Source organism: Saccopteryx leptura, chromosome 1 (assembly GCF_036850995.1).
Source record: "Saccopteryx leptura isolate mSacLep1 chromosome 1, mSacLep1_pri_phased_curated, whole genome shotgun sequence".
NCBI classification, from domain to species: domain Eukaryota; kingdom Metazoa; phylum Chordata; class Mammalia; order Chiroptera; family Emballonuridae; genus Saccopteryx; species Saccopteryx leptura.
The window spans coordinates 354,157,901-354,170,599 of record NC_089503.1 but is presented as its reverse complement, the minus strand read 5'-3'; the positions used below and the strand labels follow the sequence as shown (position 1 = coordinate 354,170,599).

The 12,699-nt window shown below is 34.9% G+C and overlaps 1 protein-coding gene across 10 annotated transcripts in view; it reads left to right on the top strand.

The window, feature by feature from the left end:
- Positions 1-12,699, top strand: part of FAM135A (family with sequence similarity 135 member A) — a 109,084-nt gene that overhangs the window by 85,528 nt on the left and 10,857 nt on the right. For 7 of the 10 annotated variants that reach the window (XM_066359084.1, XM_066359088.1, XM_066359087.1 and 4 more), the window contains 5 exons: positions 165-2,499; positions 3,932-4,092; positions 8,022-8,113; positions 8,610-8,707; positions 10,963-11,114. In XM_066359084.1, coding sequence (XP_066215181.1) covers positions 165-2,499; positions 3,932-4,092; positions 8,022-8,113; positions 8,610-8,707; positions 10,963-11,114 — 2,838 coding nt within the window. The remainder of the gene's footprint in view (positions 1-164; positions 2,500-3,931; positions 4,093-8,021; positions 8,114-8,609; positions 8,708-10,962; positions 11,115-12,699) is intronic. The other 3 variants (XM_066359091.1, XM_066359090.1, XM_066359089.1) reach the window with 1 other exon arrangement.

Genomic DNA, 12,699 nt, shown 5'->3' with positions numbered 1-12,699 from the left:
TATATTCTTCCTAATATACATAAAACCATTCCCTAATGTGGGTCAATTCCCCTTCTAGTTTATTTTTGAGGATTTTAGAAAGTTATAGTCAGAAAAAGTAGTCTTAAACATATGAGTTCTTACACCTTGTTTTAAACGTGAATCTTTTTTTCTTTGGATAAAAGACTTAGATGCACCCTGGATGGGAATTCAGAATCTTCAGAGATCAGAGTCCACTAGAATGGATAAATATGAGACTGAAGAAAGATCTGTAGCTGGACTTTCTAGCCCAGAGGTGAAAGTCAGACCTGCTGGTACCTCCAATTTTTGCTATACAGAAGGTGAAAAGCAGCTAACAAAATCTCTGAAAGGAAAGAATGAAGAATCAAATAAATCCAAGGTTAAGGTCACTAAGCTCATGAAAACAATGAAACCTGAAAATACAAAAAAAATAATAAAACAGAACTCTAAGGATTCTGTGGTTTTGGTAGGCTACAAATGTCTGAAAAGTACAACATCGAGTGATCTCTTTACATGCTTTGAAGGCAATCCTTCACATAGTCAGAAGGAAGGTCTGGATCCCACAATATGTGGATATAATTTTGACCTAAAGACCTACATCAGGCAGACAAGTCAAAAGGAAGCTAGCTGTTTGCCAACAAATAGAACTGAACAAAAGTCTTCAGATATTGAAAATATGCAACCAGACCAGTTTGATACTTTGAACTTTGGCAGCCTAAATCTTTGTGCAAATTTGTCCATTTCAGGTAAACTTGATATCTCCCAGGATGATAGTGAAATTACACAAGGGGAACTCAATTTGGCAACCAGAAGTTCATCAGACGATTGCCATGATGATCATCCAGCAATTCTATCTCCAGGAGTTAGAACAAATGAAGTAAATCCCTATAATAAAGATCCTTTCAGTGGAGAGGAAAAAGCTGTTAAAATAGGACCCTGGACAGAGCTTCAACAAGATGAAACACTTGTGGATAGTTTTCAACCACCCAACTTAGAGTTCTTAGAATCTAATAGTAAATCTAAATCTATAGATATAACACTTGAAAAGGAAGCTTTGCAGGAAGCAAAGTGTTCTTCTGTTGGAGAATCATTAGCTAAATTAAGAAGTAATCAACCTGCTTCTACAAAAGAATATCATGTTGTAGTAAGTGGAGATACAATTAAGTTACCAGATATTAATACCACATATGCCTCATCTAGATTTTCAGATTCAGGTGTTGAAAGTGAACCAAGTTCTTTTGCAACACATCCAAATCCTGATGTAGTGTTTGAAATTGTGCAAGGGCAAGGTGCTTACAGCAATGAAAGATTATTTCCTCAGCTTTTGATGAAACCTGATTATAATATAAAATTTTCATTAGGAAGTCATTGTACTGAGAGTACAAGTGCTTTAAGTGAAATACAGTCATCTCTGACATCCATAAACTCTCTACCTTCTGATGATGAACGGTCACCTGATGAAACTTCTAAGAAATCTATTGTTCCTGAATGTCATCTAAGTGATAACAAAACCATATTAAATCAAGGAACAATTGATTTGCCAAAATGTGATGCTAGTAAAAAATCAAGTATTGTATTACAACAGCAGAGTGTCATATTTTCAGGGCATTTGGACAATGAAAGTATAGCAATACATTTCTTAAATTCAAGCCCTAAAGACCCTTTACAAATTGTTTTTTCAGATGAAGATACTTCCAGTGATGTGAAAAGTAGTTGCAGCTCCAAACCTAACTTGGACACTATGTGTAAAGACTCCCAGAGTCCTAATAAATCTAACAGCTCTGTAGAGACAGCTGTTAAATTAAATTCAAAACTGGTTTGTTTAGGTGCCCCTTGCATTTCTGATTCCCTTTCTACTACTACAGAAGTCAGTGAAGATAGAACTATGAAAAGAAAAAATAGTGATGCATTAGACCTCAATCAAATAAATTCAGAAACCCCTAGAGATAAAAGTGAAAATCATCTGGGTACAGGTGACCTTTTTTTAGCCAGTCCTGATATGGTGAAACAAGGGCTTGTAGAAAATTACTTTGGTTCTCAAAGCATTACGGATATTTCTGTCACAAGTGTGGTTAGCCCTCAGAAGGAAACTACTGAAAAAGGAACTAGTAATCTTCAGGAAGAACAGGGTGAAAAGGATGAGGAGGAAGAGCAGGATCAACAGATGATTCAAAATGGGTATTATGAAGAAACAGATTACCCCGTTTTGGATGGAACAGTAAATGCTTGCTATACAAACACAGATGCACTAGAAGAAGAAAGACTTATAAAATCTGAAAAATTAAACAGTGAATTTCTGAGGGATGGTATAAATATGCCTGCAGTCTGCACTTCTGGTTGTTTGTCCTTCCCTTCTGCACCACGAGAATCTCCTTGTAGTGTTAAGTATTCTTCTAAAAGTAAATTTGATGCCATTACAAAGCAGCCAAGCAGCACTTCTTACAACTTCACTTCATCGGTTTCCTGGTATGAAAATTCACCAAAACCTCAAATACAAGCGTAAGTGATGGAGCACAGTAGCATGTGCTACTAAATATATAAAGAGAACTATATTTTTATATTTTATACTATAAATATATATATGTATATATATGGTAACATGTATTTCATGTTATCTGGTTTCTATAACATAAAAAGTGCTTCTTTGATTAGCTGTGTAAAATGGAGCAGTGAATTTATTATAAAATTTGACAGACCTGAAGTTCCCTGTATGATTGTTCTGCTTCATAGGCTAGACATTCCTGATATAAATTATCCATTGGTAGTTTTATGTTAGAAGTATGGAATAATTGCAGTTAAAACCCTTTTTCATTAGTACCTGATTTCACCCTTGTTAACTCCCAAGCAAAAGTTAGGTTTTATAAGTACACCTAGAAAATAAAGATAATATCAGATAATAATAAGAGGTTAGCAGAAACTTCTTAAACCTACCAGATCCAGATTGCCTCAGCTAAGTCAGTGGTTTCCAGAATTGAAGTTTCATGGACCAATAAAAAAATCCAGAAAAATCTGAGAAGAACATAGATTTACTGGTCTGGCATAGGTTTTTAAAATATTCTACTACCTTACTACAGATGGCATTATAATCCTTGGAGTGAAAGGTGTGGGCATGTCTCAGTAGATTTTTTAAATTCCAAAATTATTTTTCTAATTATACACATAATTAAAATCCATAGTGCCTAAAGCTAATGAAACTAGATAGGTGATAATAGCTTATTAGAGAATCATAGTACTCTTGAAAGCCAAAGGTTATACCACTATCCGAGTACCTCAACTGTATCTTACTCAGTTTAGTGTTCATCATCAGCTTTGACTTTGACTTTTATCAGTCCAAATGAGATGTTAAAATAATTTTTAATATTTGCAATCCCCAAGTTAATCACGCATTCCAAATGAATATGTCACCAATTCTCCTTAGTCCCATGCTCCTCTTGGTTCTTCTTATTGATATTTTTAGAGAAAAATACAAATAACCTAATCTAGTAAATACTGTAACTACCATTGTCGCCATTACACTTTGTAGAACATCTCCTTTCCTTCTATTAATGTAAGATTAAAAAGGAGCCAAGAGGACAAGATTTAATTACAGGAAAGCATCAGATTGCCATCTTTCCAGTACTTCTCCCAGCTTTTCTATGCATACAATATATAACTGTAGAAAGTTTAACTCTATTTCTTGTATTTTCTTAGTTAATTTCAAGTTTAAAAGACTTTTTAAGTGATTTCAGATTTAAAATAGCAGTTGCATTTTATCAATATATACTAAGAATAGTAAAGAAATTACTCTCAGATTTCTAAATCATTTAGGTGATCCCATATATTTTCATTATTTCAAAATCAAATAATTGCTGGGTTTCCTCTTCTTTGAAATTCCATAAATTCATCAGATTGTCTTTTTGGTTCTAAAAGCTGAATATAATATTTGCTTCAGCTTCCTTCAGGCAAAAGAAGAATTGAAGCAACTTAAACTCCCTGGGTTCATGTACAGTGATGCCCCCGTGCTGGCATCCTCGGTCCCCTACTTTAGCATGGAAGAAGAGGATGCTTCTGAAGATGGAGTACATCTCGTTGTCTGTGTGCATGGTTTAGATGGTACGCAACGTCTACTGATGTAACATAGCAACTCAATTATGCTTTTTTTTCCTAACAGATCTCATTTCATTTCATTTAATCTTTGAACTGAAATAAAGATTTTTAAATAACTTAAATTAATTGACTCTTAAATACATTCTAAAATAGGAATATGCTTAATTGTACTAAGCATAATACTATATTTCCTTTTTGGCAAATTTTACATGAACCTGACATCCATATGCCAACATTTTATTTATTTTAGCTTTGGATTTTTCTGTTTTCTCTCTTATTGGTTTTTTTCTCTAGCTATTACCTCATGGCAATCATTTTGTCTCCTTTTGATAGTCTTTCTAGTTCCCTTTTAGCTTGATGCTTTAAACTTTATGGGTAATGTCAAGACTAGAAAGGTAAATAACTAAAAATTAAAGATTCACTAATTACTTAGGGATTAATTGAAATTCTAAATTCCTGGTTTTCATGCTATGGTTTTATGGTAGCTATTTTGATAATGCATCAGATTTTTCTTTTATTAGGAATTATATTAGAATATGCCAAATATCTCTAGACTAATATAATATATTACTATATTATAATGTTATTCAGTAACAGCAAATTGATAGAAGATTTTATGGATTATAAAAATACTAAACACAGGTCTGAGATAGTAAATTCTCCTAAAATTGGAGTTTTCTTAAAAACAAAACAAAACTGATTCTCAAGAAATAAAATACAGGGAGTCCTCGGATTACAATAGTCGCAACATACAACTTTTCATGTTTATGATGCTTATTTACTCCCATAAAAACTTTAAAAAATTGAGACATGAGCCTGACCAGGTGGTGGCGCAGTGGATGGAGTGTCGAACTGGGATGTGGAAGGACCCAGGTTTGAGACCCCAAGGTCGCCAGCTTGAACGCAGGCTCATCTGGCTTGAGCAAAAAGCTCACCAGCTTGGACCCAAGGTCGCTGGCTCGAGCAAGGGGTTACTCGGTCTGCTGAAGGCCCACGGTCAAGGCACATATGAGAAAGCAATCAATGAACAACTAAGGTGTCGCAACGAAAAACTAATGATTGATGCCTCTCATCTCTCTCCGTTCCTGTCTGTCCCTATCTATCCCTTTCTCTGACTCTCTCTCTCTGTCCCTGTAAAAAAAAAAAAATTGAGACATGAGTGTTTCAGCTTGCCCTGTTAGCATCCTACTTACAGACTACGTGGGTGAACTAGTTTGGTTGTGCGCAGTGGAAGAATACACAGTACGGTGTACAGCACAGTATATTTATGTCCTTTTCCTTCTGTGGCTTAGTTGTTTTTCTGTGTTATAGATTATGATTTTACAGCTCTGTTGAGATAGGTAAGTGATTTAGGCTAGGGTGTGTTTTGACTTACACCGGAATTCGGGTTACATCACTGTTATAGGAACAGAACTGTTTTGTAACTCGTGGATCCCCTGTACTTCCAATACTAAGCTCTTCCACCCCGATAAGAAAATTTTCAAAGAATGCTCCCCCAAGGAAGACTTTTTAGTCCAGTAGAATCTCTGGCAAATTCTTTGAAATTTTCAAGAAAACATTGTGTTATATAAATTGTTCCAGAATAATAAAAAAACTTGGTTGAATATAACCTATTTTATTTCTTAAAGTTAATCTAACATTGTTACCAAATCTTAAAAAGATAGCACACCCAAATCCAAAAAAAAAAACAGATCAACCTGACATAAATATACTTAATAAAACTGTACTAATAATTTAGAAAAATAATTTTTAAAATGTCTAAAAAAATCCTTTGGCAAATAGCATTCAATTCCCAGAATGCAAATACAAATATAAGTAAGAAATTTGTTAATAAAATACAGTGTGTCCGTAAAGTCATGGTGCACTTTTGAGCGGTCACAGGAAATCAGCGAAAGACAATAGAAATGTGAAATCTGTACCAAATACAAGGAAAACTCTTCCAGTTTCTGTAGGATGATGTGGCAGCATGTGCATATACGCAGATGATGACATAACACGGTGTATACAGCGGAGCAGCCCACAGCCATGCTAGTTGAGATGTGGATGGTACAGAGGAAAGTTCAGTGAGTTCTGTGGCTTGCTAAATTCGAATCCGGGACCAAAGTGCAACGTGAATATTGGCGTGGGTTTTTTTTTTTGTTTTTTTTTTTAAATAGCTAAGTTTGAACTTGAACCTAGGCCCGGTTGACCCTAAAGCTGTTATGCTTTTTTTTTTTATTTATTCATTTTAGAGGGGTGAGGGAGAGACAGAGAGAGAAAGAGAGGAGAGACAGAGAGAGAGAAGAAGGGGATGAGCTGGAAGCATCAACTCCCATATGTGCCTTGACCAGGCAAGCCCAGGGTTTCGAACCAGCGACCTCAGCATTTCCAGGTCGACGCTTTATCCACTGTGCCACCACAGGTCAGGCTATTGGCGCGTTTTTAACGAAGTGCCACCACATAAGGAATAACATTACTTGGTGGGATAAGCAGTTGAAGGAAACCAACAGTTTGGTGGAGAAACCCCATTTTGGTAGACCATCAGTCAGTGACGAGTCTGTAGAGGCTATACGGGATAGCTACCTAAGGAGCCCTAAAATATCTGTGCGTGAGCCCACATCGAACTGCACTAAATAGGTATGAAACTGGGAGAGTTTTCCTTTTATTTGGTGCAGATTTCACATTTCTATCGTCTTTTGTTGCTTTCCTGTGACCGGTCAAAAGTGCACCATGACTTTACGGACACACTGTTTATCAGCAAATCAAGTAAGAAACTATTGATAAAATTTGGTATTTCGCCCTGGCCAGATAGATAGCTCGATTGCTCCAGTGGTTCTCAAACTTTTTTTTTTTTTTTTCAGAGACAGAGAGGGAAGGGAGTCAGAGAGAGGGATAGATAGGGACAGACAGACAGGAACGGAGAGAGATGAGAAGCATCAATCATCAATTTTTCATTGTGACACCTTAGTTCATTGATTGCTTTCTCATATGTGCCTTGACCATTGGCCTTCGGCAGACCGAGTAACCCCTTGCTCAAGCCAGCGACCTTGGGTCCAAGCTGGTGAGCTTTTTTGTCAAGCATCCTGTGCTCCTGGAGTACTGTATGTGGCGGTGCCGCAAAGCGCGGCGTTGCTCATGTACAGTACTACTGGTGGTGCAGGACTCACGCTTCACAGCTCCGGAAGTGCGTCATATCACTTGTTACGGCTAGCAGTGACAAATATAGAACTGGACATTGACCATCTCATTAGCCAAAAGCAGGCCCATAGTTTCCATTGAAATACTGGTCAGTGTTTGTTGATTTAAATTTACTTGTTCTTTATTTTAAATATTGTATTTGTTCCTGTTTGTTTTTTTACTTTAAAATAAGATGTGCAGTGTGCATAGGGATTTGTTCATAGTTTTTTTTTATAGTCCAGCCCTCCAACCGTCTGAGGACAGTGAACTGGCCCCCTGTGTAAAAAGTTTGGGGACTCCTGGTCCAAGGGAAGAGAGGTCAATGCCCTTGACTAAGTAGTCAGGTATTACATATTTTAAGAATTCTTGTACCATACCAGTATGCTACTTGTGATACATCATTAGAAAATCACTGGTCTATATCAGTAGCACCAAAGGAAAATCAGCAGGTTATATTTAAATCTAAAATGTATTCAAGACTTGTCAGTGATGGTAAGGAATACTTACTTCAGTGAGTCATTCACAGCTACTATAGCCTGCAGTCACCCCAAGTGCCTGCTGACAGTTACATACACTGTTAGGTGGGAAAGTAAAAGCGTCAGTGTGACCAACACCTAAGAAACAAAACTGTTGGAAGACAATGTCTGGCTAATGGATATCAGCTTTGAAGGAAAAGTTGAGAACTCGGCTTCACGGTGCACTATTTACAACTGGCATAGGCGTACCTTTTACTTGATCTCATCCTTTAGATGTAATTTTTTACTTTCTTTATTTTCTAGGTAACAGTGCAGATTTGCGATTAGTAAAAACTTATATTGAACTTGGTCTGCCTGGGGGAAGAATTGATTTTCTTATGTCTGAGAGAAATCAGGTATGATGTCACAAGCATTTTCCGTGAAAGCAAACAATTTTGTACTGGTTTCTACCTAAATATTTGCTTACTACCAAAATGCCTATAGTAGTAGAAATAATTTTTCTGATTTCTTTAAAATTTAACTTGAATGTGTATCTCCAGTAAGTAAAAATGATTTACAGTTCTATTTGTGAGCTCTTCACATACTCAGAATTTCTTTCTAGTTTCACATTTCTAGGCAAATATTTTATAAGTCATTATAAAATATTAAATATTGGTAGAGGGCTAGACAAACAACTAAATGAAGTGTTATTAAGAGCATTGAATCTTTTTTCTCTAGAAATTAACTCTTTTGCTCATTTTAATACAATAAATATTACAGTCACCAAGTTCTCTAAAAAAGATTGGTTTTAACCATATTTTTAGTACCTAAATTAAAAATAATGTTTATATTCAGTTTTTCATGTGATTATCCATATTCAGTATATAATGTGTCCATTTTGCTTTTGTTTAGAATGATACTTTTGCTGATTTTGATAGCATGACTGATCGCCTTCTGGATGAGATTATACAATATATTCAGATATATAATCTAACAGTCTCAAAAATAAGGTAACTTCTATAATATTACACAACTACTTTTGTATCTGCATAAATTATAGAAAACTTAGAATTTGTCATAGTTTTGTTGTTCAGTTCTAAATATGGGAGACCACAACTCAAAGAGAAAAGGAAAAATTAAAAGATTTTAGGGAATGACCACCATTATATATCTGAATTCTACTTATGTAAATTGTCCAAAACTGGCAAATCTGTAGACAGAATGGATTAGTGATTACTTAGAGCAGGGGCAGGTGGGAGATAGGGAGGTGATAGCTCAAAGGTACAGGGTTTCTTATTTGAAGTGGTGAAAATGTTACAGAATTTCTTGTAGTGGTTGCACAACTCTGTGAATACACAAAAGTCATTGACTTACACACTTTATATGGATAAATTATATGGTATCTGAATTATAGCTCACAAAAACTTACCAAAAAGAAAGGTTTTAAGGAAATGGATATATATAAACAACTAAAACAAAAATATTTTCAAATTTTTTGCCTATACTTTGTGAGTTAATTTTCCACAAGCAAGAGATGATGATCAAACCAGTATGTTCCATTGTTTAATCAGATATTGCAGATATACATGGGAGAAAGAAAAGTATTTGTTCTAGTCCGGTAGGAATTAAATAAACAGTCAAAAACAATCTTCCTGCCTCAAAAGAATAAACTGATTACCTTCATATCCTGACTATATAGGTTAGAGGAAGAGACTGGCTCTGTATACTATAGGCCTCTGTAGAGTTTGTTTCCAGTCTGAAGTAGAGTAGGGACTAAGAAAAGAGATAAAAGGATTTCTATTTGAAGTCATTTTCTAAAAACAGATTTCTGTTGCCTGGCCTGTGGTAATACAGTGGATAAAGTGTTGACCTGGAATGCTGAGGTCCTTGGTTCAAAACCCTGGGCTTGCTTGGTCAAGGCACATACAACAATCAAGGAACAACTAAAGTGAAGCAACTACGAATTGATACTTCTCACTCCCTCACCCCCCATCTCTCAGTAAAATGAATAAATAAAATCTTCTAAAAATAATACAAAATAAAAACATTTCTGTCAAATATGGAGAGAGATGCAAGTTGGAAGGAAGAGAAATTGTTCTAATTCTCTTCATTTATAGATTTTAAAACAGATTTTGTTTACTAAATTTTCTACAGTGATCATGTATTTTTTATTCATTTATTATTTTATGATGAGAAAATAATACATTATTTTGATTTTGTTATTTATCCATAAAACGATTACTTCTTTCAGAGTAGATTATCATTTATAATCAACTCTTATGCAAAAGCCTGATCTGGTTGATTGAGGACTGTTATTTACCATCATAATTCCTACCCAACAGCTTTAGAAATGTCACTTGGGAGGGAAGTTTGTCCTGAGCTTCTCACTAGTTAGATGTATAAATCAATGTTTAGACAGCTTTCAAGATTTCTTTTGTTATTAATTGTCCCCTGGTATTCATATATCATCTCTTGTGAAATAATGCCAAGTAGAAAGGCTCTTTTGATTTAAACTATTCTTTGATAAAAGTGAAGTGCTTTATAAATATTAGTCATTCTTTTTGGTATGATCTTAGACTTGCAGTAGGAATGTGCACAGGTTTTACCTGTGCCTTAAAATACTTAAAGAACTTTGCCACTTTTGGCCTGACCTGTGGTGGCGCAGTGGATAAAGCATCGACCTGGAAATACTGAGGTCGCTGGTTCAAAACCCTGGGCTTGCCTAGTCAAGGCATATATGGGAGTTGATGCTTCCAGTTCCTCCCCCCTTCTCTCTCTCTGTCTCTCCCTTTCCTCTCTAAAAAAAAAAAAAAAAAAGAACTTTGCCACTTTTGAGTGTGGACCAGAGAATAAGGTTATCAGGTATATGGTTTTAAATAAGGCATCCTTTATAGGTACAAATTTATCATTTTGTTTTAAATCATTATTTATGTAAATAATCACATGTATGCCTAAGAAGGCAAATTTCTCATCTAGTCAATGTATTACTACTTTTAAAATGCATTTATTTCTAAACACAATCTATTTTCTGTATAATATCTTGTTTCCATATAGTAAGCATTTAAATTACATAATAGGAATTTTCTACTACATTCATATATTTTCTTCAAAATGTTATATCATTTCAAAGTAATAAGCCATAATTTAAGAACATATTAAAAAGTTTTAATTCTTAGTGTTTCACATCTGTGTATAGTGGTGACACCTTAATATTTGTTTTAAAAACTAATAGTATGGGACAAATGTCATTTTTTTTCTCTTAAAGCTTTATTGGACATTCGTTGGGCAATTTAATAATCCGTTCAGTACTTACAAGGCCAAGGTTTAAATATTACCTCAACAAACTTCATACCTTTCTATCTCTTTCTGGACCTCACCTGGGTACACTCTACAATAGCAGTGCTCTTGTTAATACAGGTAAAAAGTTTTATTGTTCATATAAAAAATATGACATGGGAAGAAAATTTAAGTCAAATTAATATTTTCTTGTGTTTATTTTAGAACTAACTTGTCACATACTTAGCATTTCATGAAGTGAAAGATGTGGCTGTTTTCTCTTTTGTCATGTACATGAAATAAGCTGATAAGTCATTTTGGAAAATGAATATTGAGATATTTGTAAAATGTCCCAAGAGCATTTTTTTCTTTTTCATTAAACTAAATACTTTCAGTAAATTTTTATTTTATAAAAAGACTATTCTGTTGTCTCATTAGTTGAGCAGATAACGAATGTACAGTGTGTCCGTAAAGTCATGGTGCACTTTTAACCCATCACAGGAAAGCAGGAAAAGACGATAGAAATGTGAAATCTGCACCAAATAAAAGGAAAACTCTCTCGGTTTCATACCTATTCAGTGCAGTTCGATGTGGGCTCACGCACAGATTTTTTAGGGCTCCTTAGGTAGCTATCCCGTATAGCCTCTACAGACTGGTCACTGACTGATGGCCTACCAGAACGGGGTTTCTCCACCAAACTGTCAGTTTCTTTCAACTGCTTATCCCACCGAGTAATGTTATTCCTATGTGGTGGAGCTTTGTTACAAATGCGCTGATATTCACGTTGCACTTTGGTCACGGATTTGAATTTAGCAAGCCACAGAACACACTGAACTTTCCTCTGTACCGTCCACATCTCAACTGGCATGGCCGTGGGCTGCTCCGCTGTATACACGGCGTTACATCATCATCTGTGCATGCGCACATGCTGCCACATCATCCTGCAGAAACTGGGAGGGTTTTCCTTGTATCAATATTTGGTGCAGATTTCACATTTCTATCATCTTTTGTTGCTTTCCTGTGACCAGTCAAAAGTGCACCATGAGTTTACGGACACACTGTATAATATAAACTTTCAAAATATTTTATATGGAATGGTAACTCTGATTTTGGTTTGATAACAATAAAGGGATGTTATGAAGAAATAAATTGTAAAAATTTTTAAATAAATTATGATGAAAATTGAGCCCATTAAGTAGGATAAATATACTTACTAAGATCTCATTCTTGATTTGCCTTTTATATTTGGCTTTGATTTCTGCTAGATTTTTTTTTTCCAAAATGGTGTTTTATAGTTTAGGCAATTGATTACCATTGAGAAGATAATTAGATTGTATTCTGGTGTTTTGTTTTTGTTGAGCCTTAAAATTCTTATTTTCATTTTCTTTCTCATTTCTTTCATTAACAAGGAAACCAAACCATTTTCCGTTGTATCCCATCTCCAGTGGAGGTATTCAAAATATAGATAGTTCTAGATTTTTTCAGTCTGAAAAAGAAGATATGATAATAATTGAAATTCATAAGTAATGAATAGAATCCAGTATGAGTAAGATGCAGTACTTTGAATTTCTTCATTAAACTTTCTGCCAGATAGGCTTACTACAATGATCAGATTTAATCAGAGGTGTTTTTCTTCTTATCTTCTCTTTTCTTCTGTAATATTAGAAGCACCAAAAGTGGAAATGAATATTCCTCTGTCTTGCAGAACAATTCCAGAGTGATTAGG